This window comes from Lepidothrix coronata, unplaced genomic scaffold (genome assembly GCF_001604755.1).
Source record: "Lepidothrix coronata isolate B3197 unplaced genomic scaffold, Lepidothrix_coronata-1.0 Scaffold267, whole genome shotgun sequence".
Classification (NCBI taxonomy): domain Eukaryota; kingdom Metazoa; phylum Chordata; class Aves; order Passeriformes; family Pipridae; genus Lepidothrix; species Lepidothrix coronata.
The window spans coordinates 1,950,533-1,976,493 of NW_016690447.1; the positions used below are offsets into that span (position 1 = coordinate 1,950,533).

Here is a 25,961-nt window from a genome sequence, read left to right on the forward strand (position 1 = left end):
TTATATGAGTTCCAAGTAATTTGTTTCCAAATGAACCCGGACAATGGTAAAAGTAATGCCGGAGTAAGACTAGGATAAGGTCAATGGAAAGAACTTGACAGCACACAATGTGTAAGATTGCAAACATAAAATGCTAACATGTCTATTAATAAAAATGAACAATTTTAAAGGAAAACTGCCAAAGTCATCTGGAAATATACAGACATACAGTGACTGCAATAACCAAAACACACAAATCTTCCCAAGCACAGAAATCTCAGTCTGGTGAAGTTCGAGAAATGTATTATGCACTGCCACCTTCAGAGTACCCTTGGGAACACCAGAGGAACAGGAATAACTAAAAACTATTCTAGAGGGCAGTTCCCATTTAAAGGGTAAGTTACCTACAGGGAAACTTGAACAAAAGTGAGGCTTTCTCTCTCCCTCATCTGATTCTGAAAGTCTCTTATATCCTGAGCTCCAGGAACTGTCCCAGATGATGCCAGGGCTGAACAGTGTCCAAATCTGAAGATCTAGAGCTTGTTTCCCTGAAGTGCTCAACCCAGGTCGCTGCCTGAGAGCATCAGCATGCACTTACAAACATCTGCATTACTGACATTTCACATTGTTCAGAAGTGCTTGACAAAGCATTTGGTGGATATTCTTTGATGTTTTGTTTGTGGTTTTGTTATTTTTTTGGAGGAAGAGTTTAAATCAGTATAGAGAAAGCAATGATTAGGGGCACTGGTGGTTAGCATTCACCCAGGAATAAGAAACCAAGATTTCAAATCTGTGTCTGTTCCAGAAAGATGATTCCATCTTTACAGTTGTCGTCGGGGGTTGTGAACTCCCTAAACATGGGCATACTCTTGTCCACAGCAAGGTTTAACCAGTCCAACATCTACAATTTCTTTCTTTGAGTAGAAATGGAAGGACATATGGATTTTCATATACTTTGAGAGGGTATATGTCTCTAACAGTGAAAGTCAGAGACATTTTTAACACTAGCAATAGCAAGGCAAAGTGTTTTAATTCTGTGGTTCTTATGCTCCGGATAAGGGAACATGTAGGCTGTAGTGAGTCCTGTATTTTCCATTTGTCTCAGCCAAATTACACTGTAGGTGAATTTTACCTTTTTTGTCTCCCTTCAGCCCTTTTTTCATTATTCTTACATTCTTATTGATTCTCTTTGTATTTTCTTTTGATAGCTCTGAGATCACTGAGCATATTGACAGGACAGCTTCTACCTAAAGATACTTCTGGGATTTGCTAGAATTCCTGTGTTTATACCTATGTCAGCCATTTTTGAATGATGCTGATGCCTTAAGCCCCTAATGTTTTTTTATTTTTCTAATATTGGTAAGCCTTATAAGTTTTATAAGTAGATTTTAAAAGCAGCAACCCTCCCTCCTTTGTCCCTTGTCCCTTTCCCTTTCTCTGTAGCACCCTTGTTTACACATTCCTTAGCCCTCTTACCCCATTCTATGCTCCCTATATCACCCCTACTCCCGAATCCAGTAGAAATGTTTAGTCTTTTGTCAAGGCAAGGCCTAGATTGTTGGCAAAACAGCATATCAGGACCTAAACCACAGAACACGGTCAAGAATTGGGTGACTATGTATCCTTTGTGCTCTGATGAAGATGGGATGAACAGAGGGTCCCGAAACACACCCCAGACCCATTTTCAGGGGGTGGACCCAGGGCAGACCAGAGTAAAGGCCACAGGGTGGACACGTGGGATTGGATGGATGGTATTATAAAATGTAACATCTCAGGCACGGCCTGCGCGCGCGTCTTGTAACATCTTAGCCTTGGCATAATAAACCCTTTCTTATCTCACCCCTAATTAACTGCTCCGGAGATTTTTTCAGCATCTAACTCCCACGGCAACATGCTCACCTCAGAGACCTGTTGTTGACTTGCAGGATTAGCCCATCATATAACACTACCATGAGTATTTTCAAGCACTGAAAACCATAGAAATTCTTGCTTGAAAAAGCAGTCAGCACCATGTTTGGTCATGGGAGCAGCAAGAACATAATTTCCATTCTCAACGTAAAAATTCAATATTAAAAATTTTTTATTAAAAACCTGCTCTTTGAAAAGTACTGTAATCACAACGCAAGAGCCAGACACTTTAAAATCAGAAATACAGTATCAACAGAAGAACATCTAGTTCAAGTCAAACACACTGCCTCCTCAAGGTAAAAAACACTCCTCAGTCCATGCAATTACTTATTTGATGTTCTCTTCTCACACACATAGAGCAGTGGTGTGCCACAATATGTAGGCATGGTTCCTCCTACATACTCCAAAAGATAAGCATCTTGACCAAAAGCTACAAGGAAACTTGGTATTCACCTCAGTAATATAGACATACAAGCACATAGTCAACGAGCCCTCTATTCTCCAGAGGGAGATTCTACTGGGTTGACCAACAGGTTCCCCTCCAGCTTCCTGGTGGGCTTCGATCTGCTGTCAGCTTCATCACAATCCATAGGCATCTGCACTCCTACTGTTGGAACATCTCATATCTTTTTTGTACCCATTTCATTCACTGATTTTTTCTACTTCTGAATAGCTTTTTGTAGACATTTTGTTGCCCTTTTTTTTCCTCAAACTCCTTCCAAAGAAACAATCCACTCGGAATTACTTTTTGTCCATTGGTCCCAGTCTGGCAACATCCATATGCAAATTATGTGGTTCCAATCTGGTTACCAGGCAATCCCAAGTGTTATTGATATGATTAGTGAGTGCCCTACCAAGACTCTGCACCTCCAAATTATCCAAGTTATCCCATTTATAACAATTGAGTATCAGTTATATGCTCCTTGAAAATAGTCATTGCACTTCAGACTTCACTCTTCTGCCTTGCTTACAGACAGTCTGCACATTAGAGCAAGAGAATGTTTTTCACACTGATGAGAGCAGACAGCATCCTTGTCCAGGAACTGGCTCAGACAGTGTAGTGGTTCCCTGTACACACTCTGGCCAGCTCTAAGATCTAGTGCCTTACAGTGCTGCTGAAGGATTTTTTGCTCACAGACTCCCTCTTATGGATTTAAGGAAAGAGATCAGTTCTCACTGTGCACAACTTATCACGGGCAGTCAGATTATATTTTTGATCTGCTATCATCACTGGGAAACTTTAAAAATGTTTCATGGCTTTCAAATTCTGGTCTCCCTCATAACTTACAAGTGTCTATGGAAAACCTTTAATTGGCAGTAGAATGTTGTTTCACAGTATAACCAAGTTTCCATTCCTTCAAGGATTTCAGTGCTTGGTGCCTCTCCCTTTATTTTTCCCCTCACTCCCAAATTCTATGTAAAAAAGATCACCTTAGCCTTCTCTTCCTTTCTCTTCCATGACTTTTAAAACCTCTTCTATCTTTGCTAGAAGACCAGAAGACAGTCCTCCTACTGTGCTCCAGACTGGACATATGTCACCTTGTGTTTTCAACACTACACCTAGGGACACTGTTTAATCCAGTTTTACACTATAGCAAATACATGAGCAAATACGTGAGGCTTATCTGCAGTACATGAGCTTGGAAGTCAGTGCTAGTCTGTTTTTTTAACCACCATATGGTTTATTGAAGGATGGCAAGAGGCAGACTATTTACCTTCACAGATAGTCTCATGCTGTAAAAAAGCACCTGCTGGTCTCTGCATGCCCTCCCTGAAAAATCTTCTGAAAAGTAAGTTCAGTTTTCAGAACAAGCCACCATTTGTAACTCTTGCTGCTGGAGACATTTAAGAAAAATAGCAAGTACTGATATCAGTCAGAAGGTCTCTGATGATGCTTTAGAGATTTCACTGCTCAAAACACTTTTTTATCTTCCCTACTCTCCCTGTTTTTGATGGTGACTGTGAGTCCATCTGATTCATCCCTGGAATGTCATAGGCCCAGAAATCATGACCCTGCAGACAGGGTGGTGCAGACTGAGCTCTAAAGTACTTTCTGACACAAGGTAAATGCACTCCCATTCCACAGGATTCCTACCTGCAGCTCTGGATGGCAAGGCTAGGAGACTTCCTTGCCACACACCTTGGCAATTGCTGGGAATGTCTTGTTCCAGCTCAGGGATGCAACAAGCATGCAGAGTAGATGCTCCACTTCCCTCTGAGCCACTTATCGCCCACAAAAAATTGGATCTCACAGCACCACCTGTGTGATTTCCTGACCTCTGTTCTTTCCACAGCCCCATGAGATTCTGGACCTCCAAGAACCACGGATGAGCATCAGTCACGTGAGCTGCCACTGCAACATTCCGCCAGGCTTCAAATGCCACAGTCTGGCGCAGGGTGGGGTCGGCACCCCGATACACAGCCCCCCCCCGCTCAGACCGCGTCATGGAGAGGGGCGAGAGGGGCACTCCCGGCGGGGAGGGGCACCATTCCCCAGCTTCCTCAGCCTCGGCCCTCCCCAGGGGATCCCGTTGCACAGGGACCCTCCCAAAGAAGGCGAGCGGGACGCGCGGGACCCAAAGTAGAAGCCCGCGGGGCCACGGCAGTGAGCGGACCAGGGCCGAAGGGCGTGGACAGGCCAGGTAGGAGGGGCCTGGCCCCGCCCGGCGCGGCCAATCGGCGCTCTCGGCCCGCCCCGCCACCGCCGGGCTGCCAATGGCCGCGAATGTACGCGGCGCTATTGGTGGCGGGCGGGCGGGCGTGACCCGGCCGGAGGGGCCCTGTGGCCTGCGGAGGGCTCTGGATCCGGCTGCCGTCCCGGTGCCAGCCCAGCTCCTGCTCTCGGTTGTGGCCGCGAGGCATGGCGGCTGTCCCCCAGAGGGGGTGCCCCCGCAGGTCTTCCATTAAGCCTCCTGTCCGCGCTCACCATTTCCGCAGAGCAGAGCCAGGACACCCGGAGCCTGCCAGCGCTGCAGTGCTTCCCTGATTTAATGGCGGCGTGGCGCATGCGCCGTCCGCCGGCAGAACCCGGCCCGCCATGCCGAATGACGGCACTTCCGGATTACCGCCGCCGGCACACGTGATGCGAAGGCCACGTGGTCCTCCCATCATGTGACCTGCGGCGTTCGCGGGCAGGAGGTGGGAGATTCTCGTGGGATTGGAGGGGGAGGACTGTGGGGGGAGGTGTCCTGGATGTGGAGATTTGGGATCACTAAGTGGGCCGTGGGAGTCTACAGGGGTCTGAGCACGCGGGGAGGAGTGGGGGAGGGACTCCACAGGCCAAGCCCGGAGCGCCCCCCCCTTCGGTGATGCCCCCCTGATCCCCCCCCGTGCCCCTCAGGCCATGGCCGCCCCCCGCCCCCTCACGGTAGTGCCGGGCGAAGCCTCCGAGAGCGACTCGGAGCAGGAGCTGCTGGTGGGGGCGGCGGCGGGAGCCCCCGGGGCCGGGCTGAAGGTGCCGGGCGAAGCCTCCGAGACCGAAGAGGAGGAGGAGGAGGAGGAGGAGCATAGACCGAAGACATCCCCAGTGCTGGCGGAGGAGCCGGCGACGGTTTGGGGGGGCGGGCAGGGGAGCCCCTCGCTGCTGCAGCAGCGGCTGCGGGAGGGGACGGGGCGGCTGCAGGGGGCGGTGGGCAGCGCCCTGCGGCAGAGCTATGGCAGCGCCGCCCGGAGCCTGGGGGGGCTGGAGGGGGCCCTAGGCCGGGCGCAGGTGACCGCCGCCGCCGCCGCTCACTGCCTGCGCCTGGCCCGCCGCGACCTGCGCGCTGTGGCCGACACCATCGACATCGTCACGGCCTGTCGCCTCCTGCCCGACATCCGCGTACAGCTCTGACCGGGACTGGGACGAGGCATCACGTTCACCATCCCCACTGTGGCTGTCACCCGCGGCAGCAACAACGCCTGCCAGACATCCACGAGCAGCTGCCGGCACCACTCCTGTCCTCATGGCATCACCAGTGCCGCATCTGCCGTGGTTGGCTCATGCCTGTCAGCATCATTGCTGCAGTGTCCTGCCGAAGAATGTGTGGTTGTGGTGGCATCGAGTCGTGGCTGCAGCACCTCACACTGACTTTGAAGATCTCCTCACCACAGTGGCATCCCCAGTGTGGTCACAGGTCACAGTGACACCAAACAGTGGCTTTGGCACAGAGACCACCACCCTGCCACCCCAGGACCTCTACACTCTGGTGACACGATCACTGCTAACCCCCTGGCTAGCTGCCACCATTCCTGAACTGCAGCCTCATGCTGGCTCCAGTCACTGCTGACCCCACTGTTTTGTGTGACACAGAACTGAATAAAGCCATGGTAGTGTCAGAACCACAATGGGGAGCTCGGCCAGTGCCATGGGGACAGTAGCGTTGCAGGAGGGGGGACAGGGACACACAGGGGACAGGGTGCAGGGGCAGGGTAGGGCAACATGGGTCCTGCTGTCATATTGCAGTGGTGTTTTGAGTTCACTGATAGCCCAGAGGACAGGATTGGTGACCTGGGGCATGTATCCCCCATGTCCGCTATCACCCTCTGGTGACGTCCCGGTGCCCACCCCCCGACACACATATTGTGTCCTTCCTGCCATGTCCCCAGCAGCGGGATATTGAGGGGACAGTGAGTGAGGACAAGAGGACCGCAAGAGGGGGGACAGAAGCCCCACCCTACCCCAAGAAGAACATGCCCTAGGGCCAGACAGGGGTTTATTTGAAGGAACACTTGCCCCACACCACTGTCACCCCCTGACACAGGGAGGGGGGAGGGTTCCCAGAGGGGCTGGGAGTCCCTGGTGGGGAGTCACATGCAGGTGTCCAGGCTGTCCATGTACTCTTGCAGCGCCCACAGCCGGGCATCAATCTCAGCCAGCTCAGCCGAGGGCTCCTCAGAGTGGTTCTCTGAGGAGGTCAGTGCAGGGAAAATGGGTTAACGAAGGCCTGAATTGGGCTGGGGGGCACCCTGAATATCCAGGGACTTGGATGGGGCCTCACCTTTACCAGGGCGCTTGCCAGCAGCACTGCGTATGGGTACCTTGTGACTGGCAGCCAGGCGAGGTGCCTGTGGGAGAGATTGGCGGTCACTGGTGTGTGTCCCCCAACTCCTTGTGCTCACCCCACTTTAGCATGTAGATGGGGGGCCCCAAATGGGTGGGGGGACCCCAAAGGGGCTGCCACTCACCATACAGGGGCCATTGCAGGACGAGGTGCTCAGGGGTCTCTGGGTATGGGTCACCCTCCTGTCCCTGCCCAAGATAGGGGGGTTTAAGAGGTGCCAGGAAGGATGCCCAAGCATCCTGCCCTACACCAGCATTACCTGTGGGGCATGGCCTCGGGGCACTCACTGCCTTTGCTGCCAGAGCTCACTGCCGAGCACCAGCTCCGGAAGCTTGTGGCTGCAGGGAGAAATGGGGGTAAGGGAGGAAGTTGAGGAAGGAGCACCAGCACCCAGTGGGTGCCCCTTGGCCCTCTTCATGCTCCCCACTCACCCGACGAGCTGCGCCCATGGTTCCTCGCCGGACTGGAGCTGCCAAAAGCTGCCCTGTGCCGCTGGCTGCACCCAAGGGAGATGGTGAGTGGGAGCAGGGGATCCCCCAAGTGCTGGGGAGGAATGGGACAGTGGGATGGTGACAAGTTCACTGTCACCGCTTACTTTCTGAGCTCAGCCTCCTTCTGCCGTCGCTGCCGGGCCCTGACAAAGGCAGTGGGGTCAAAGCGTGGGAGGCGGGAGCCTGGTGAAGGGGTGAGAAAGAGAGGGTCAGGATGAGCCATGTCCTGTCTCCACCCCATGTGTGTCCCCCCAAGCGACCCACACCTGCAGGTGATGGGGATCGCAGAGAGGGGCGGCCCTGGCTGCTCCTGTGGCTCTCCAGGGATGCCGAGCGTCGCTCCTGGGGGCAGGGGGCCGTGCTGGCAGATGTCCGGCGGCTGCCAAGAGGACCAGTGCCATGAGGGGGGGACATCCCATGGTCATGAGAGTCCCCCTGTACAGCCCACCCCAACCTCACCCCCTCCTGCAGGAGGCCAGTTCGGCTGTCAGGCTCTTCACCCGCAGCTGCAGCCTCTGCTCTGATGCCTTTGCCTCGGCCAGCTGCAAGGTGGGGGAAAAGGTTCACTGTGCATCCGGCAGCCCCCCTTCCTGCTGCCAGCAGTCCCCAACCTGCAGGCCCCCCCCATCCCCTCCCAGCCCACCTGGGCAGCCAGCTGACGGTGCTCACGCTGATGCCGGGCCTCTGCCAGTCGCTTCTCCTCCAGTGCCCGTCGCAGCCTGAGGGGGATGGCAGGGTGTGGTCTGGGGGCTCCTTCCTCACCTTGAACCCCCCAAACCCTTCTGAGTGCTGCAGGCCCCACTCACGCGTCCCGCAGGTGCTGGATCTCCTCCAGGCGTCGGGCCCGGAGCCGTGCCAGCTCCTCCCGCAACTCCTGCACCAGTGTGGCAAGGTCCGGCCGCCCGACGTAAGGCAGCGGCAGCGGGTAGTGGATCCTGGGGAGGAGCATGTGGAGGGGGTGAGGCTGGTGTCACTCCTCCGTGACCCCTGCCCAGTGTTCCCTGTCACCTATCAAACTCCACAGAATAGACGAGGATAAGGTAGCGCTTGGTGCTGAGGGGGGAAGAGGAGGAAGGGGGAGGCCGGGCGATTGCCCCCACTTTCCGGCTACGCAGGGTCTCCAGGTCGGCGTAGGTGAGGAGCTCCAGGCTGACAGACTCGCTGCTCTGCAGGGGGTTTGAAAAGTGGGGGAGGCTCAGTACGACACACACTCCACCACATTTGCCCCCAAAATGCCATGTAGGGGAGTGGCGCAGCCACACCTGCATCAGTGCTGACTCCAGCATGCTGCAGAAAATGCCAAACTGCTTGAAATTCCCCGTTTTGCGGGTCAGGTCCTCGATGACTGCGAGGAGGGGGGTACTTCAGTGAGTGGCAGTCGTGGGGGGTTCCCTCGGTCCTCCCCCAGATCCCCCCCGGCACTCACAAGCGGCATCAAACTCGCCCCTCCACAGGTCGGCGGTACCGTGAGCCTCCACCTCCACCTGCAGCGCAGTGCGAGCCAGAGTCACCCGCACCGTGTGCGTCCCGGGCCGAAAAGTGCAGTCGGCCTGCAGGTACCGCGGCTCCGCCATGGCGCGGGGGAGGGGGGGGGGGTCTGTGGGGAGAAAGCACCCTGGGGAGACAGGGGCACCCCAGGAGTAGGGGGGGCACCCCTAGAAGACGGGGAGGGCACCCTCGGGAAAGGGGACCCAGGTTGGAGGGCTTGGGGCAGGTGAGTTGGGGTGGATTCTGGGGTGGTAGCTTCAGGGAGGGAGCGGGAGTGGAACTGATGGCGGGGGCACAGACAGGGGAAGGCGGCGGCGAGGCCACAGCATCAAGGAAGGCGACCAGGGAGAACCTCAGGGCGTTTGGAGATTAGGGCTCTGCTGGGGGGGGGGCGCGGAAGGCAGTTTGAAGGGCTGGAGAGAGTACAGAGGGACAGAGGGAGAGCCCTGGGCCTGGGGCTGCTGCCTGGGAAGCAGGGGGGAGCCAGGGCTTCGGGGGCCTGTACCGAGGAAGGGGAACTGGCGGTCAGTTCTGGGCGCAGCGGGGCGGGGGGTGGCCCGGGCGTATGCTCAGGCGGCAGATAGCGGGAGCAGCCCCGCCAGGATTGGTGCTGCGACCGCAGGAGAGTCCGGGCCCTGAGAACGACCTGCGGAACCGCAACCCGCCGGCTCAGCGCTCACCGCGATCCGCCGCGCGTCGGCCGCAGCCCTACCCCCCGAGCCCCGCGCCATTGGCCGGCCGCTTCCCCCTCCGCCGCGCCATTGGCTGCTCGCGCCGCCTGTCACCTCACTGCCGTTAGCCGCTGGGCTGCCCGCCGGCCTCTCGCTGCCATTGGCTGTCAGGCGGAGCCCGCCTCCCGCCTCCACGGCGCCTTTGGTTACTACGGCTGTCAGTCTCGAGAAGGGGAGGAGCAACGCCTGCGTGTGGAGCCCTTCGACCGTGGCGCCGGACAGGCCCCGCCCCCTCCCATCGATTACGGCCTGGCCCCGCCCCCTTGCAGTGGTCGTCACCGATTCCACTCTATTCCCGCCCTTCGGGAGCGCGAAACCGGGGATACGGAAGGGGGGGCGGGGCGTGGGCCTGGGCCGGAAGGACTGGGCTAGATATGGGGGAGGCGGCATGTCCGGGGACGGTGGAAGTGGGCGAGACAAGTTGGGGAGCAGCTGAATCTCGAACCAGTTTTTATTAACCAGACTGGAGGCATGGCGGGGAGGCCTCGGGAGGCCCCAGGCACCCCAGTATTTGGGAGTATTCCCCCAAATTGCAAAATATCCCCCTGAAATGGTTGGAAGGGGCAGCCCCAAGACTTCAGATCCCCCCCGAACATTCCAGGGGATAGGCCCCCAGAAGAAATGGAGGAGGGAAGCACAGCACACGCTCAAACTGCCTTTGGGAATCCCAGCAGCCCTTCTCAGGCAGGACTCTGTAGGTCTGTCCGCGCACTCGGTGACACTGATGGCATTTATGAGCACTTGTGATGGCACTCTGGGGACCTTTGGTGGCAACATGACCCCTGGAAGAGGAGATGCCAAGTTCTCCCTCTTCCCCCACTGAAAAAGCTGTACTGGAGTCAGGGCAGAGACAGTTTGAGGACATCCAGGGGTCTCCAGCAACTGGAGTCATCCCAGTAGTACAACACCACATACTAGAGGTGCCACCACCCTTGCACAAGCCCTGTTTGGCCCTCAGTGGGGCCTTTTGGGGTGCTTTCCTGCTTTCTGAGGAAGGCAAGAGGAACTGCAGGCCCTGCTCCAGGGCCATGGGGACTCCTCACTTCTCTGGGCAGATGAGGATGCATGCAAGGGGAGCTGTTGTTGGATGGAGCCAGCCAACTGCAGCCCTTAAAACCTGCTGCTCCCTATCTCAAATGTCCCAGCTGGAAGGTAGGAATGCATCAGCTTGCCCAAAAAGTTTTCAAAGCATAGCCACCAGCAGCTGGACTGTTGGGCCTAACCTGCTTCCCGGTGTGACACAAGGGACACCTGCACCATTAGAGAGAAGGAAAGATGAGAAATCTCACCCTCACCAGAGTAGCTCAAGACCTACTTTATTGTAAGTGCATGAGGAAATGGGTCTGGGGAGCCTTAAAAGGCGGCTTTGAGCCAGCCAAATTGCAGACTGAATTCTCTCCCTCTGAGAGGGAGCATTTGGAACATATCCAATTGGTTTGGGGCCAGAAATGAGCCTTTGGACTCTACAAATGAGGCTTTGAACCTCCCAGATCAAACTCGGGGCCTTCAAAATGATGCTCTGGACCCTCTAAATGAGTCTTTGAACTTTAAAAGCATAAACCTTGTGACGTCTAAATGTAGTTTTGTAGTATGAAAATGTGGGTTTGTATCTTAAACTATTTGGTCTCCCAAGTGTAGGCTTTAGGGATTTAAAAGTGATGCTGTTTTCCTTACTTTGGAGGATTGCATTATATAAATCAGGCTTTGTACTTGAAAAACTTGGGGTTGAATCAGAAAAAAAAACCTTTGGACCTTAAAATTGTAGTTTGGGATCTCAATTTTTTTTCCTGGGTTTTTTATTTGTTTGGTTTGTTGTTTTTTTCTGGGGGGGGGGTGTTGTTTGGGTTTTTTTTGTCACTGAGATTCATGTTCCAACCCTAAGAATGAGGGGTTTTGACTAAAGCATTCCTGTGTTATCAGCCCTGTTCTTAGCACAAACCCATCGCCCTCAGGGTGGTTAACCCTGGGGCCTATCACACTTGGGGGGGATTAATCCTGGAGGCCATCACCTTTGGTGGGGGGCAACCACCTTGGTTGTTTTTTACTCTTCGGGTCCATTAGTCCTTGATCCCATCACCCTTGGGATGATTAACCCTGGGCCCACCAGAGGTGCTTTACCCTGTTGGCCCATCACATCTCAGGCCCAGCCCCCTCAGGGTTATTAACTCTGGGGACCATCTCCCTGGGGGCTCATCCTTTTTGCTTTGAAGGACCCTGGGGCCCACTAAGGTGACCATGAGCAGCAGGATGCAAAGGATAATGCATCACTATCCTGGGTGGCACTTGGAGGCAGGTGGCAGCAGTGTTGTGTGCTCCTTCCTCTCCACTCAGTACTGGTGAGCCCACCCTTTGAACACTGGGTCCAAGCCCTGGGCTATCAGTACAGAACAGATTGTCGGCAAGCCAGCCCAGGAACAGGCCTTGGAGATGCCCCATGGCCAGGAGCCTCTTGGAGGGGCTGCAGGAGCTGCTCAGCCTGGAGCAGGTTTGGCTGCAGAGGGTCCCACCGAGGTATGGTCTCAACATTGGCAGAGGCAGGACAAGAGACGCCAGGCACACACCCAGAGCCAGAGTGACTTGGGAGGACATATTTTTTACTGTAGGGGTAACTGAGGCTCCTTGGGAAAGTTCTGGGGTCCCAAACTGGGGAGGGGTAAAAGGCCACCTGGACACAGCTATCGTGGTTTCCCTGGGGCTTGCCTGAGACCCCAGCACCCCCTGAAGGGCCCTACTTCACCCAGGACTCTCCTAGGGGCCTTCCCAGGCCTGCTGACCCCCAGAGACCCTCCCAAACTAAGACCCCATGCTAGTCTTTGCTGTGCCCTGGTGACCCACCGGGGCTTTCTTTGGAGGGAACAGCAGGTGATACCGGGGACACAGGGTGGGCTCATCGTCTCCCCCAGGCCAGCACATGGAGTTGGTGGGCAGCATTGCGCAGCCGCTCACGGTGCTCAAGGCGGCAGTGCAGCCCCGAGGGGATGGATGTCAGTCCCCCCTGCAGCCCCCAGCACCCAGCAGCGATGGTCCCCGTCGAATCGTTGTCCCCACCATGCAACACTGCCCTGCCACACAGGTCTTCCCAGCATCCACCGGCTGCCAGCAGGGCTTCTAGGGCCACCATGGGTGCATCATGGCCACTGCGCCCTGCCCACCCCTCCAGCGCCCAGCCTAGGTACACTGTGTCCCGCTCGGCTGGGGACGGGAGGGATGGCACCTGGGCTGGGCCACGACCCTCCAGAAGCCCACGGGAGTCCAGGTACCTGCAGGGACATGGGGACACTGAGGTCACTGGGGATATCGGTGGCAGCAGGGATGACACTGAAGACATGGGGAGTCATCAGGGACACTGGTGTCAGTGGGGACATTGGTGTCACCAGACAAGGGGGTAACCAGTGACACTGGGGGTCACTGGGCGATGGCTCTTCAGCAGCCCCTGTGGCCCAGGAACCTGTGAGGACACTGGGGACAATTGGTACACCTGGGGGGCACTGTGGCACTGGGCACAGTGGGCACACCAGTAACACCAGGAAAACCCATACCCCAGGAACCCTAGGGACACACAAGTCAGTGTCCCTGAGGATGGCATCACTGACGGGACACAGGTGCAGCAGGAACAGGATGGGCAGTGCCAGCCCTGTGGACAGACTGGACATCAGGATCAGCAGTAACCCCAGTGCGATGCGCTGTCAGGACTGGGACAAAGCCTAGTGGGCACCAGTGACACCAACGGCCCCCTGAGCCCCTCCTAGTATCCTCCCCAGTCCAACCTTGTGCTCCCAATGTATCCCCAAGGCCTTCCCAGTGACCCCTCACCGGTGCCAGGCCTCCCCAAAGAAGGGCCAGGCAGCAGCGTTGTCCTCCACAGCCACACCAGTGCCCTCCACGTAGTCCCATGCCAGGGGCAGGACCCGCAGCAGCTCAGCCCCCCAGCGCTCTGGGGGCTCTCCCCGAGCCCCCAGTGCCCCAAAGAGGGCCACTGCCAGTGCCCCGAGGTACCCTGTGGGGACAGGGGCTTCAGGGGGGTTCCTGTGTCCCCTCCTGCCCTGCCTCCCTCAGGCTGGCACGCACCAGTGGGGTGGTGGTGGGTCATGCGCCCACTCTCGATGCTCACCCGGATCAGTGTCGGCAGCTCCCAGGCATGTGGATACCTGTACTGGCATCAGACAAGTCCCCACCGCCCCAGTCCTGTATCCCCAGCCTTGTTCCCATCCCCATCCCACCACCCTTGTCCCCACAGTCCTTGTCTCTGCTGTGCCCATTCTCCCTATTGCTGTCCCCGTGTTCTCTGTCCCCGACCTCCCAGCTCCAGCACCACAATGTCCCCAAATCCCAGACCTTGTCCTCTCCAGCCCCACCCCTTTCTGTATCCCCATTCTTCTTCCTCTGACATCCCCATGTCCCTGTTACCCCACCCCATCCTCTCATGTCCCTTTCCCTCCAGCTCTGACACACCCATTTTCCCAGCCCCAACATCCTCATGTCTCCACTCCCCCAGCTCTGACAGTCTCTCACCCCCATTCCCCCTGTCCCTGTTCCCCCAGGTCCCTCCAGCCCTGACACCCCCATGTCCCCATTCCATCCATTTTGACACTCCCACATCCCTGTTTGACACCCCCACATACCCTGTCCCCATCTCCCCAGCTCTGATACCTCCGTCCCCGATCCCCACCTGTCCCCGCATTTCTCCATCCCCACCTGAGGCCGATGGCCAGGCTGCGCATGGCGGCCCCGCAGCCGGTGCCGCGGGGGTTGAAGGGGATGCGATAGCCCTCGGGTTCCCCAGGCCGCAGCTGTGAGGTGCCTGGGGGAGCATGGGGGCGTGAGGCCCCCTAAGCCCCCCTGCCTCTCCCAGGATCCTTGAGCCCCACTCACCCAGGATGCTGGTGGGTCCAGGCTTGCGTCCCTCCATGTCTCCCATGGCAGCCACGTAGCGGCGAGCCAGCTCCTGCAGGAGGGGTTCCCCCTCCAGGCCTGGGGGGGGAGCATGAGGTCCTCCCTGGGTTACCCAGGCTGGCAGGGAGGGGAGGGAGAGGCCCCATGCACCCCCCAAAACTGAAAGGGAAGAGGAAGACCCCCCACTGCACCCCGCCCAAAACATGTGGGGAAAGGGTACATCGCCCCACAGACACCCCAAAATTGGAGGGGGGAGGAGAACACCCTTCATGGACCACCAAAACTGGAGGGAAAAGGAGACACCACTCACACCACCCCCAAAAGTGGAGGGGAAGCAGGACAAGTTTCATGGAGAAATGGGGAATCCCCCTGAGCACTCCAATTTGGGTGGGAAAGGGGTACCCTGCCAGGTCTCTAAAGTGGGAGGGGAAAATGTTCCCCCCTCTAGCCCCCAATATGGAAGGGCACATAAATGGTGAAAAACACAGAGACACAGACAGACACACGCTCCCCACCTGCCACTCTCCCCGAGTAAATGAGGACCCCCCCTCCCACCCAAGCCTCACTGGCTAAACTCTAAAAGGAGAGGGGGAAAGTGGAATTAGAATGCCCCCAAGCCCCCTCCAGGGCTGGCCAGAGTGCCCCCAAAAGCCCCTCCCAGCAACCCTCCAGTTTAGGTCATGGATACAATGGGGGACTTCTGCCCCATACAGCTCAGGGCTAAAATGGGGACCCCCCTCAGATGTCACTATACAACCCAAGGCTATATACAACCCAACCAAAAGATAAGTCCCACCCTCTAGGGGATATAGTGAGGACATCCCCCTCACCCAGAACACTCCACTGCTAGCCTGGGGTACAATGGGGACCCCAATCCCAGGGATCTGTATCTGTGGGGTGCCATGGAGCCCCCCCCACCTGTGGCCAGGCCTTCGGCGGTGGCGAGGTGCAGGACGGTGTCATCGCTGACGGGCCACTCGGGGGGCTCGAGGGTGATGGCCGCTAGGCCCCCCAGCTCAGCCAGCTCAGCGTGGATCTGGGGGCCTGAGGTGCAGTACTCCCAGCGGCCCCCTCGGTACCCCAGCGCATCCCCCACCCCACTCAGCACCATGGCCGCCTCGTAAACTTCCACTGAGGGCACCCTGGAGGGAACAGTAGGTTCAGGGGGTGCCAGCAGCGGGGGAACCTCGGGGCCCCCGGCGCACTCACGTCTCCTCCATGGCAGAGCAGCTGGAGATGCCTGTTAGAGGCTCGGGCACGGAGCCAGTGCTGGCCGGGGGCCCTTAAGGGGCCCAGAACACCTCTGGGATGGGGGGAGGAGCAGGGGGGGATTCCAGGGGTGTTACAGATGAGGGAGGCCGAAAGAGGGAGAGACTCCAGGGAGTCCCGTAGGACACCCAGTGGGTGGGCTCAGAGAGGCAGCTAGAGAGGCATGGAGGGAGGTGGAGGGGTGCTGTACCCAAATGGGCATGGAGGAACCTGGGGGAGCACCCTGAGGGACCTGGGGGACATCCAGAGGGAAATTAGGGATACCCCAAAGGGGCATGGAGGCACCCAAAAGGGCCTAAGTGAAACACTTAGAGAGGCCAGAGGCCTCTTAAGGATTTGGAGCACAGAGGGCTGCGTATAGCAGCCCCAGGGGAGAGAAGGAGCACGACCAAGGAAGAATGGTTCCACCAAATATTTCCCTATAATTATTTTGCTGTGACGGGGCAAAAACATGGCCCTGAGCCGTATTTTGGGGCAAGATCTCACAACACTGCTCTGGCCTGGGTCGCCAGTGGGAGGTTCAAAGCTCCACCTTAAATTTCTGAGTGGAGCAGCACAGCCCAGGCCAAGTCCAGGTCAGGGCGACTCCTGTGCTTCAGCACCAGAGTTTCTTCTTGGATTTGGTCCAAATGATACCAAATGAGGCACAAATCTTTGGTCTGGTGGTAAAAGTCTGGAAAAAGGGGTGGTTAGTGACCAAAAAGCTGAATAACAAGGTTTAAAATCCATTGTCATGTTGGAAAAATTTTAAAAAACCAACACTTGGGGGCCAAAAAATGGTGTTTTGGAGGCTTTTTTGGCTGGACACACAAAAATGGAGGAGTTATTCTACTACACTGTGAAGAGGGAGTTCAGAACCCAACAGAGGAAGCTCTGGAGCCTGTGGGTCAGGGGCAGGACACCCTGAAACCCTGCAGTCCAGGACACACCCAAGCTGCACAGGTTTGGTCCAGGGCTTCCAAAACACCCCTGTCAGGGACCAAAACCTTCTCTTTAGGATTCAACCTGAAATTTGGTGGGCTCAAATCTTATTTTAAGCCTCTAAAAACCCCTTTTTAGGGGCAAAGCCCTTATTTGGGGTAATGAAGCATCCTTTGAGGGCACAAAACCTAACTTCAGGGTTCAAACCCTCCTTTTCATTTCTAAAGCTCAGTTCTCAGGTATAGAATGATTTATTAGAACCACAATTTAAAGAATCCGAGGGAAAGGCAGAAGCCTTGGAAGAAAGATTAGAAGTGGCATTATTAAAAGTCCCCAATCCTCCTGTCTGTTTGTGGTTACTTAGGGAAAAAGAATGACTTCATGTACCTTTGCAATTGCAGGCCATTAAGAAAATATTTTAGGATACAATATCTTTAAAGGAAAAGTTTGTCAGTTGTTCAATTAGACTATTTGGTCATTCAGGCCTGCAAAAACTCCAAATAGTAAATTTTCTGGACAGAATATGAAAATTACTGCATTAAAAATTGCTCCAGTCTTACTCATTTCTATTGTGACTAATATCAAAGCTCCCCATTTCCCCTGCAGCCAGAGAAAGGATAAATTAAGTAATTAGGGATTTAGAGCACAGAGGTATTCAGGGCACACTCCCCATGCAATTCTCCTGTCTGTTCCTGGATTTTCTATAATAGCAAAACTGTTGTATGCATTATGAGGAAAAAAAGACCTGGGAATGGCTTGATAGTCATGAGCAGGCTTTGCACATGCTAATAGAAGAGTTAAAAATATATCAATCACTTGGGCCAGTTTACCCCAGTGATCCTATAATAGTTGAATGGGGTTTTGCTGAACTTGGGACTTACTGTAATATGTTCCAGGAAGGCCCTCATGGACCCAAATGACCATTAGGGTTCAGTTCCACAGCATTAAAAGATACTGAAAAAAGATACATGGACTGGGAAAAGGTATTATTATCTCTGACCCAAACAATTAAAGAAGTAGAAAAAATTCAACAGTAACAATCTGTGCAAATCCAAGCCCCGTTTAACCTGTTAGCCAGTGTTAAGAAGGGCAGTGCTCCACCAGATGGGATTGCACAAAAGCCAACAGTACACAGATAGTGTGCATATGTCTCAGGAGTCGTGGATTGGATGGATATGACTGAAGGGCTGGGAGAACCTACCAAATTGCAGGTAGCTGAGACCCCAGATATGCTGGCTTTGAAACAGCCATGTAAGCCTACTCCTGTACTTGATGCTCCCCATTTACATCAGACTCTGAAGTTAAAGATGTGTTTTACTGATGCCTCAGCCAAACACAGAGATGGTAAATGGAAGTACAGAGCAGGTGCTCTTAACATTCAGACAGGAATGGAAGTAGTAGAAGAAGGAATGGGAAGTGCACAGGTGGGAGAGTTAAAAGCTGAATTGCTGGCAGCAAAAGAGAAAACAAAGACAATATATGTTGATTCTTACACGATCTGGGCTGGTGCCACACAGCGATTGTGTCAATGGGAAGCATTAGTTTGACAAGTAAATGGAAAGGAGGTTTGGCAGAAGGAAGATTGGAAGTGGTTATTGTTACAGGCTCAATCCCAACCAATCCACATAGGATGGGTCAAAGCTCATGGCAATGATCGTCTTACAGACTTATTGGAGCAAGAAAGTGGATCAGATGACAAAAATTAAGAAGATAAAAATTGATCAGTCGGAAGATCCTCAACATTAGTATTGATTGGGCAACTGGTTACACCGTAAACTGGGGCATACTGGACAGGAGGGTCTTGTAGCACAAAGTAGAGACTTTGTGTCTTGCAGCACAAAGTAGAGACTGGCCCTTGTCACATGGAAAGGGAAGATATTCCCAAACCTTAATGTTTGTCAAAACCCTTGAAAGACTCACACCAACAGTTCATGGAATAACACTCTTTATTAATAAAATTGTGACAGGTTAAGGTTCCAGGATTGCTGGTGATACTTACTGCCTGACTGCAAAAATGTATTCAAAGCAATATACAGACGACCTCTAGTCCCTGACAAAACTGGCTAGAGAAAATCATTCAGTGCACACAGAGTGTGGTTCCTTTACCGAATGGGCCCCTCTGGGGGGAGAGACAGGTTCAGCCCGTTGACTGATCCCAGAAGTTACAAATGAGTTTTCGCTAAATTCTCCCCATTTTCAACTCACTTTTATGCTGTTTTTTTACACTTAGGTGGAGCTTGAGTGATTTTAGTCATGCGTGTTACTCAGTGAAGGGCAGTTGTACCTTGGGGACAGGTATCTCAGTGCAGTACCTGAGATAACCTTGAAATAGGGACACCCATCAGTCCAAGGAGAGGGATTTTGCCACAGCTGCTGATTCAACAGCAGGACATCTTCATCTCCCTTGGTTTTCAGCTGCTGTGCAACTGATCAGCTATAAAGTACCACCGAGTTCCCCTCTCTGCAAAGGTTTCCACAGATCTCTACTCAACTCCACCCTTCATTTAGTCCCCCTTAGACTGTATTGTGTGGGGGAGGTCGGGTATGCTGGCTGCATTCCATCCAGGGAGTAGCAACGTATTTTCCCCTATAATTTCTGTACCATTATGTTTTTACTCCCAGTCATTTTCCCACAGCCCTTAACTAGAAAATGTGTAGAGACATCCTCAAACAATGTTACCGGTGACAATTAAGACTTGTACAAAATCAGCCGTGTTGGACACAACCAGCTCCAGGGCAGCACTTTTAGGGCCCATACGGTCATTTTTAGGGTCCAAGCCACACATTGAGTGTCCAGACCCCCATCTGGATAGTCCAAAGCCCTCTTTTAGGGACCAAAGCATTGTAATTAGAGCCCTAAGCCTTTCTTCTAGCCTTGAAAGTCTCCTTTTTATGGTCCAGGTTGACAATCTGCCTTATCTCCGCTGTGGCAGCACAAGACCCGTGGCCTAAGTACCGCTCCCGCTTTGGTGTCATCTGCCAACTTGCTGAGTGTTGTCTCTGCCCCAGCATCCAGACCATTAGTTAAGAAAGCATTAAATAGGATCAGTCCCTGACCCCTGGGACACACTGCTTGTTCCTGGCTCCAGACTAGGCTTGGTGCTGCTGAGCAGAACCCTTGGGGTCCAGCCATCCAGCCCTTTTCAGTCACTGTTGACTCATCCAACCCATGTCCCTTTGAGTGACTTGAACTCCATATTTAAAAATAAGAGATTGTCAGATGGGCACATGCAAGCACACAGCTTTCAAAATCCCATCATGCACAACATCCCACAGTGGGTATTTCCACCAATTGCCCCAAAACCTAAAAAGAAGGATTATTCATGTCATAACCTATGTGGTCAGAGGCATGATGTTCGTTGTGAATTCTCATCAGGCTGAACAAAGACACTGGGCTACATACCAGGGAACTCTTTATGTTTTATTGTACAGCCACCATAACTCCAGGAACCAGCCCAATATTTAGATTAAAAAGGTGTTGGCTAACAAGCCCTTAAATTATTGCAATACACTTCTACAAGAGTGGGGCCAAACAAGCCCTTAGATTTGGTACAGTACACTTCAGTAAGTTCTCAGCTCCCACAAGAAGCTCCTCAAAGGTGCTGCCTCACAAGCCACGACGTGCTTCCACAAGCTCCCCACTCCCAAAGCAAACTTCAATAGGAGTACAGGCTAGAATATCATAGCCGTGCTTTGCCCAGGCAAAGCAAGAGAGGAGAGAAATAAAGATAGAAAAGGGAGAGAACAAAGAATGTCAGCAGTCCGTAGATCCCACATTGGTCCTGCCACATGGGTCTGGAACTGAGGTTGCAAGACAAAGAAAGCAAAAGAGAAAGAGAGAAAAAAGAGAACCAGGGGAGCCCAATCCATTTCCTTTCCTAGTTAACCTGGTGCTGCTTCCTATGTAAACTAGATTTTTTGTGCTGTTTTGTTCCACATGCACAGCCAGCCCTTTTAGCCCTCCTCCTGCAAGTTAGCTGGGGATGGGGCAGCACAAGTCTCAAGGTGGATCAGGAAGTTGGCTCAGAACATGCTGCCCCTGCTCTGCAGGACCCTCTTCTCCAGTTACCTTTCCTGTTGTAACAGAATGTTTGAGACAAAACATGCTTAGGCCTGGTCCTCCACAGGCCAGTAAGGGGGTTTAATTCTGGCTTTGGCTTTTCTGCCTGTTCATTCCAGTCGAGTGTCAGTTTTGTTCATTTCAGATGCTGTGCTGCTCCCTCATCCAGGCTGACAGTCTGGCCTCATCATACTGTGTTTGTCTGACATGCATCTCTGCGATGCTCAAACCTCCTCACTGATTGATGAGAGTTTGTGATCTCCACAACCTGGCTCCAGATATCATAGCCCCGCCATGAGGATCTCCGTATTGGCAGGGTTTGCACCCAAGCAGCACTGGGTGCAGGTGTCCGCTGGCAAATCCAGTCGGAGAGCCCTGGAGCTGTGTTATCCCTGGGAGCGTGGTTACAGTCTAAAGAACTAGTTCTCTTCCTCCTCCTCCCCGTTGAGTTGTCGTAGTCAGTGCTGTTCATGAAGCAGCTGCAGAGATCATTGCCCCACTGCGGGGATCTGCTCCGGGCCCTCTCCCTGGCACTGTTCCTCTGGCTGTGTGTCACCTTAATCCTACCAGGCAGAGCTTGTGGTCCTGCAGAACCTGCCTGCTCACTGCTGCCCCCTGTCTGACTGAGGATGGAATGGACATATGATGGTGCTGGTGAGGAAGCCACCATTTCTCCCATTTTCAAATTGGAGCACCTGGAGGAAAAAAGAGTGATCTCTGTTTAGAGCATTCCTTGTAGACTCCTCTGGGATTTAGTTATTTTCTTGGAGCAACAGAGGGAAGAATTCACCAAGGTCACCAATGGGAATTTAACTGGGGTCTTCCCACCAGGTCAGTTGCCCCTGTCAGAGCAACTCCTTGTCTTTATACCCACTCCGGCCTCCAATTCACAGAGTCCTAGAATCCTAGAATTTGGTTGGAAGGAACATTAAAGATCAACTAGTTCCAACATGGGCAAGGGCACCTTCCACTGCCATGGGCAAGAATACCTTCCACTAGACCAGCTTACTCCAAGCTCTGTCCAACCTGGCCTTGAACACTTCCAGGAATGGGGCAGCCACAGCTTCTCTGGGCAACCTGTGCCAGACCCTCATCACCCTCACAGGTAAAAATTTCTTCCTAATATGTAATCTAAATCTTTCCTCTTTGCTTTAAAATCATTACTCCTCATCCCATTACTAGTCTCCTTTGATAAAGAGTCTCTACTGATCTTTCCTAGAGGCCCCCTTTAAGTGTTCTTCTCTACGTGAGCCAGCTTCAGAGAGCAGACAAGTGGCAGAATACACAGGGCAGCACCCTAAAGCCTGAAGGTGAAGCAAGGGAAGAGAAGGACTGGTGTGGGATAGTTCAAAATTCACAGCACTGAAGAATGCAAGGAGAAGTTCTCTCCTATTACAGAAGCACCCAGGAGGATGAGAAGACAAACAGCAAAGACAAGAAAAGGAAACATATTCTGAACACGTGTGACACTGGTTATTACCTGGCATAGAACAGCAAATATGCTTGCTGCCCCAGAACTGTGTGGGTGTCACAACTATCCACCGACTCATCGTCCATCTTGTACCACAGTCCATTGCTGGCCTGCAAAGAAAGGCATACATCTGGAGAGGAACTCCAGGGTTTTTCCACAACACCACGGGCAGAAAACTGCAGAACCGAGAGTACACTAAAACAAATCCAATCCACTCCCAAAGGAGACTTTCTCCCCCAAAACCCTGGCTGCCAGTAACACCGCTTGGAAAATTTGTCTTCCCCAGCACAAATTTTTCCTTGTCAGGAGGAATGTCTTTACCTTCGTGTAGCAGAAAAAGTGTCCTTCAAGACAGGTGTCACCACTGTGCACCACGATGGCATATAAGGAGCAGAGGAGGGGTTCTCCAGCTGTGTCAGACATGTATGGCCGAAGATCCAAGTACTCAGGATAGTCCACAAACTACAGAGAGACCAAGAGGGCTCAGAAATGATCCTGAGCTACCACACGAAATAGCCTTCAATATGTAATGATTTAGGTGGCCAGGAAACTGTTCTCAGCCAAAACATCTCTGTCAGAGCAGAGTCCAGGCTGGTCTTCCCACAGGAATTCTCTCCCCAGAAGGGAACACAAAAAACTCAACAAGAGCAGCTTGTGACAGAGTGTACTGCTTTGGGGAATCTTCTGCTGCAGGAAGAGAAAGTTGGACTCCAGCTGTGTACACACCTTGCTGATCTTCTTGCCAGTCCATTGGTCAGCCCTTTCCAGACATAATGTGAGGACTCTGGGTGCTTGATGGATTGTGACCCTCTTGGAGGCAGCAACCTTCTTCTTACACCTTGAAACCAAGCACAGAGCCGAGTGCTGAAATGCACCTGATCTTCCCCCAAGAAGGCCAGACAACCTTTTCTCTGTCTCACTCATCCTTATGCTATTTTAAGGCTATTCCGAGCCACATTAAAAAAGCTGTGTCTCACTGTTGTGCATTAAACCTCCATGAGATGATTTCTGTTCGATGACATTCAGCCTCCCCTCATGTAGGATCTGGTGTTATTATGTCATCAGGAATCATCTTACTTCCTACATTTGAAGCATTCTTTCAGATCCAGCTCCTTGGGTGTCACACAGTCCTCCAGAACTGTGGTGAGGGACGAGGCTGCCTGGAAGAGTGAGAAAGGAGCCGCTGAGCTTTGGAAAATGCTCTCACCCAAACACTTCCCAGGAGCTGACAAGAAGACCCAGGCAGCTGACTCTGAGGATACCCATTGTAAACCTGCAGGCATTGTCTGGGAGGAGGCAAAGAAAGAGGGTGTGATGCTCAGAGCCATCAGAGCCATCAAGAGCTCCCTCTCTGTGCCACCACTCAGTTCAGCTACTGATGTCATGCAGGGGCATCGGTAGGGAAAACAATCCAACCCCATCAGCCTGGGAGCCAGAAGGGTGTTGAGAGAGGGCAAAGGGAAGGAGGAGGAGAGTATGTCAAGGGTGCAGAGGGGATAATGCTGCTTGTTCGGCCTAAAGCCAGCACCATGGGGACACCAGTGTCATGACCTCTGCAGGAACGCATGCATTCCCCTTCCCACTCACCACCGAGCTCCCTTGTGCTTGCAGTGTAGGTTTTTAAGACAAACACTTTGATTCTGGAAATATACAGGGGCCTTGGGGCACCTGTAGCACAATTGTGAACCCTCTTACTCTGATATCCAAAGAGACATCCAGGAAGGCCTTGTAGGAATCAGTAACTGCTTGGCAGCTCAAGCATGTGACTGGAAAGAAAATCAAAATGCTGGGTTAGTTGACTGTGCCAGTGTATGCTTAGGTTACCTACTATGCCAATCCCAGGACCAGCTATTTGTCACAGGCAGACAGAAGGGCGCAGACAATGTGAAAGGAATAGTTGCGGAAACATACCTCTGGATCTCATAAAGCCCCCAAATATTTGATGGACAATGGTAGTTTCTTGTGAAGAGATGTCCGAGCTGGAAATAAAAATAAATGGCAAGGAAGAGAGTTACCTCCTCCAAGAGTCCAAGTTGAAGGCCCTGGACATCAGTTTTCCTTGATGGGAGCACATCAAGGAGTCCAACAGGTTCGGGAACATTGAAAAGGTAAATTGCTTGTGCTTACTCGCTGCTGCTACTCAGACAAGCTCTCTGCATGGCATTGAGAGCACAGCGTAAGAACTCGTAGGCGTCTCCCGCCCTGCCAGACTCAAATTCTTCTCCTATGACTAAGAAAGAAGAAGTTAGTAGCTCTCCCCTAAAGGGAACAAAAAGAAGAAAATCTGTTGAAGCACCTGAAACAACTTACATTTGAGGTCCCTGAGGACAACCCCAGGCAGGATGGCACTGGCTGAGGAATGCAGGACCTTCCTAATGTGCACTTCCATGACGCACATCATGCAGAAGCCTTGCTGTTGACCTGAAGAGGTAAAGAGAGGGGGAAAGACAGAGGGAGGGAGAGAGGGAGGGAAGCTTCTCAGGTTAGGAAAACATCCCCAATGATGGGAAACCTACTGGAGATCTTGAAGTTCTAAGAACAGTCTCCACTTCTCTACTCCCAAGCTGCCAAAGTCCTGACAAGCCCAGGACATTTTAGTGCTTCAGAGGGATTTAATGCTTCAGCAGAGTTTTCTGTGCAATAAGTCAAGGGGGTTTAACTTGCAGGGATAGAGACCCAGGGCTAGAAAGAGGTGTTTTTCTGAGGATGAACGCAACTTGATAGGACAAGCAGCTTCTTGGGGCTGACAAAGTTCTCCTAAAGTTCTCTGCTGTTCTCCTAAATCTGATTCCAGGTTCTGGCAATCCTTGGGATTTGCCCAAGATATTTGCAAGAAGATATTCCTAAAAGTACTCACATGACTGGCTGTGCTCATGCGAGAGCAGGTAGTTGGCCAGAGGGGGCGTGTATGTCAGGCACTGCAGGATGACATTGATGTAGCAAGTATTGCCCAGGTTGAGGAGTCCCGCTCCAGGTCTCTGTCTTTGGTGCCAGTCCATGCATATCTTCTCTGGGGGAAAGAGGATCCTTTGTGGCGGAGTCATTCCCTCGGCAATGACTGCAGGGAAATGACATTTGAAAAGAGATGAGACAATATTGTTGCTCAAAAGCGTATTCAAATATTGAGTTCTCTACAGGAGCACAGAGGACAACAACTCTAATTGCCAAGCCAGAAACATTAGGCGAAGCCTAACAGCCTGTTGACATCTACTGGTAGGGAAACAGTTCTGGAAAACAGTCAATTTCTCTGTGTACTCTGCCAACAGTCCAACAAACCCACTTTGATTTCTGGGCCTCAGGCTACCTTCCTTTCCCTCTAGAGTCTTGAATTTTCAGGTCAAGACTCAGAAGAATTGTTCCCCATCACCCCTCTCAGGAACAGAGGGAAAAGTTTTGGATGACGGAGTTCCAGAAAAATCTCCTTCAGAAATATCAGATCAGCACCAATACAATCACCCGAAGGGAAAGGAAATGATTGTAGCTCAATAAAATTATTTAGAAACCCCAAACGTGACCCATAAAGCACCTTGAGCTGTCAAAAGCGTTTTGGTGAGGCTTGTAGCTGCTGCCAACGATGAAAAATGCTTGGAAAAAGGCAGGCATACAAGCATCAGTGGAAGGAGCTGAGATGTCCCAAAGGCCAGCTCAGCCAACTAGTTTTTGCTGGCCCACTCCTCAGGATAATAAGCATTGGGCAGGTGAAGTCAC

The 25,961-nt window shown here is 53.0% G+C and overlaps 4 protein-coding genes and 1 long non-coding RNA gene across 9 annotated transcripts; 2 read left to right on the forward strand and 3 right to left on the reverse strand.

Moving 5' to 3' along the window:
- The first annotated feature begins 4,908 nt into the window (after positions 1-4,908).
- BLOC1S3 (biogenesis of lysosomal organelles complex 1 subunit 3) lies at positions 4,909-6,219 on the forward strand. The gene is made up of 2 exons (XM_017835969.1): positions 4,909-5,025; positions 5,228-6,219. Exon 2 carries the CDS (start codon positions 5,231-5,233, stop codon positions 5,717-5,719), a length of 489 nt encoding a protein of 162 aa, XP_017691458.1. The 5' UTR covers positions 4,909-5,025; positions 5,228-5,230; the 3' UTR covers positions 5,720-6,219.
- LOC108507746 lies at positions 4,989-21,126 on the forward strand. The gene is made up of 3 exons (XR_001878251.1): positions 4,989-5,070; positions 18,399-18,405; positions 21,116-21,126. It is a non-coding gene; the product is annotated as an uncharacterized LOC108507746 (long non-coding RNA).
- Positions 6,573-9,710, reverse strand: CCDC61 (coiled-coil domain containing 61). Of its 3 annotated transcripts, none has more exons than XM_017835965.1 (14): positions 9,694-9,710; positions 8,847-9,017; positions 8,683-8,765; positions 8,429-8,586; positions 8,227-8,355; positions 8,064-8,139; positions 7,880-7,962; positions 7,687-7,799; positions 7,525-7,603; positions 7,361-7,425; positions 7,189-7,267; positions 7,054-7,117; positions 6,867-6,933; positions 6,573-6,773 (listed from the first exon to the last, which is right to left on the reverse strand). In XM_017835965.1, exons 2-14 carry the CDS (start codon positions 8,992-8,994, stop codon positions 6,676-6,678), a joined length of 1,242 nt encoding a protein of 413 aa, XP_017691454.1. In that variant the 5' UTR covers positions 8,995-9,017; positions 9,694-9,710; the 3' UTR covers positions 6,573-6,675. The 3 variants fall into 3 exon arrangements, with proteins under 3 accessions (XP_017691454.1, XP_017691452.1, XP_017691453.1); XM_017835963.1 differs by lacking the exon at positions 9,694-9,710 and adding an exon at positions 9,414-9,657; XM_017835964.1 differs by lacking the exon at positions 9,694-9,710 and adding an exon at positions 9,589-9,605.
- On the reverse strand, positions 12,208-15,863 carry LOC108507743 (protein ADP-ribosylarginine hydrolase-like). 2 transcript variants are annotated; one of them, XM_017835967.1, is made up of 7 exons: positions 15,742-15,863; positions 15,451-15,674; positions 14,512-14,610; positions 14,335-14,440; positions 13,708-13,787; positions 13,453-13,615; positions 12,208-12,899 (listed from the first exon to the last, which is right to left on the reverse strand). In XM_017835967.1, exons 1-7 carry the CDS (start codon positions 15,750-15,752, stop codon positions 12,527-12,529), a joined length of 1,056 nt encoding a protein of 351 aa, XP_017691456.1. In that variant the 5' UTR covers positions 15,753-15,863; the 3' UTR covers positions 12,208-12,526. The 2 variants fall into 2 exon arrangements, with proteins under 2 accessions (XP_017691456.1, XP_017691455.1); XM_017835966.1 differs by having other exon boundaries at positions 13,453-13,636; positions 15,742-15,862.
- On the reverse strand, positions 20,856-25,961 carry LOC108507741 (ubiquitin carboxyl-terminal hydrolase 42-like). Of its 2 annotated transcripts, none has more exons than XM_017835961.1 (11): positions 25,780-25,961; positions 25,111-25,263; positions 24,564-24,674; positions 24,381-24,483; positions 24,165-24,232; positions 23,949-24,019; positions 23,331-23,413; positions 22,980-23,091; positions 22,575-22,715; positions 22,263-22,363; positions 20,856-21,477 (listed from the first exon to the last, which is right to left on the reverse strand). In XM_017835961.1, exons 1-11 carry the CDS (start codon positions 25,862-25,864, stop codon positions 20,970-20,972), a joined length of 1,536 nt encoding a protein of 511 aa, XP_017691450.1. In that variant the 5' UTR covers positions 25,865-25,961; the 3' UTR covers positions 20,856-20,969. The 2 variants fall into 2 exon arrangements, with proteins under 2 accessions (XP_017691450.1, XP_017691449.1); XM_017835960.1 differs by having other exon boundaries at positions 25,111-25,311.

Bases quoted from the DNA above. Each gene is read 5' to 3' on its own strand.
- BLOC1S3 (XM_017835969.1), top strand. From the start codon at position 5,231: ATGGCCGCCCCCCGCCCCCTCACGGTAGTGCCGGGCGAAGCCTCCGAG.
- CCDC61 (XM_017835965.1), bottom strand. From the start codon at position 8,994: ATGGCGGAGCCGCGGTACCTGCAGGCCGACTGCACTTTTCGGCCCGGG. The intron at 7,604-7,686 runs GTGTGGGTCGCT...CCCCTTCACCAG, and splicing joins GCGATCCCCATCACCTGCAG to GCTCCCGCCTCCCACGCTTT. The intron at 7,268-7,360 runs GTGAGTGGGGAG...TTCTCCCTGCAG, and splicing joins CCATGGGCGCAGCTCGTCGG to CCACAAGCTTCCGGAGCTGG.
- LOC108507743 (XM_017835966.1), bottom strand. The intron at 13,788-14,334 runs GTGGGGATGGAG...ATGCCAGTACAG, and splicing joins AGCCTGGCCATCGGCCTCAG to GTATCCACATGCCTGGGAGC. The intron at 13,637-13,707 runs GTGCGTGCCAGC...CTGTCCCCACAG, and splicing joins GACCCACCACCACCCCACTG to GGTACCTCGGGGCACTGGCA.
- LOC108507741 (XM_017835960.1), bottom strand. From the start codon at position 25,864: ATGCTTGTATGCCTGCCTTTTTCCAAGCATTTTTCATCGTTGGCAGCA. The intron at 24,675-25,110 runs GTGAGTACTTTT...TTACCTCTTCAG, and splicing joins GCATGAGCACAGCCAGTCAT to GTCAACAGCAAGGCTTCTGC. The intron at 23,092-23,330 runs GTAAGATGATTC...CTTGGTTTCAAG, and splicing joins GAATGCTTCAAATGTAGGAA to GTGTAAGAAGAAGGTTGCTG.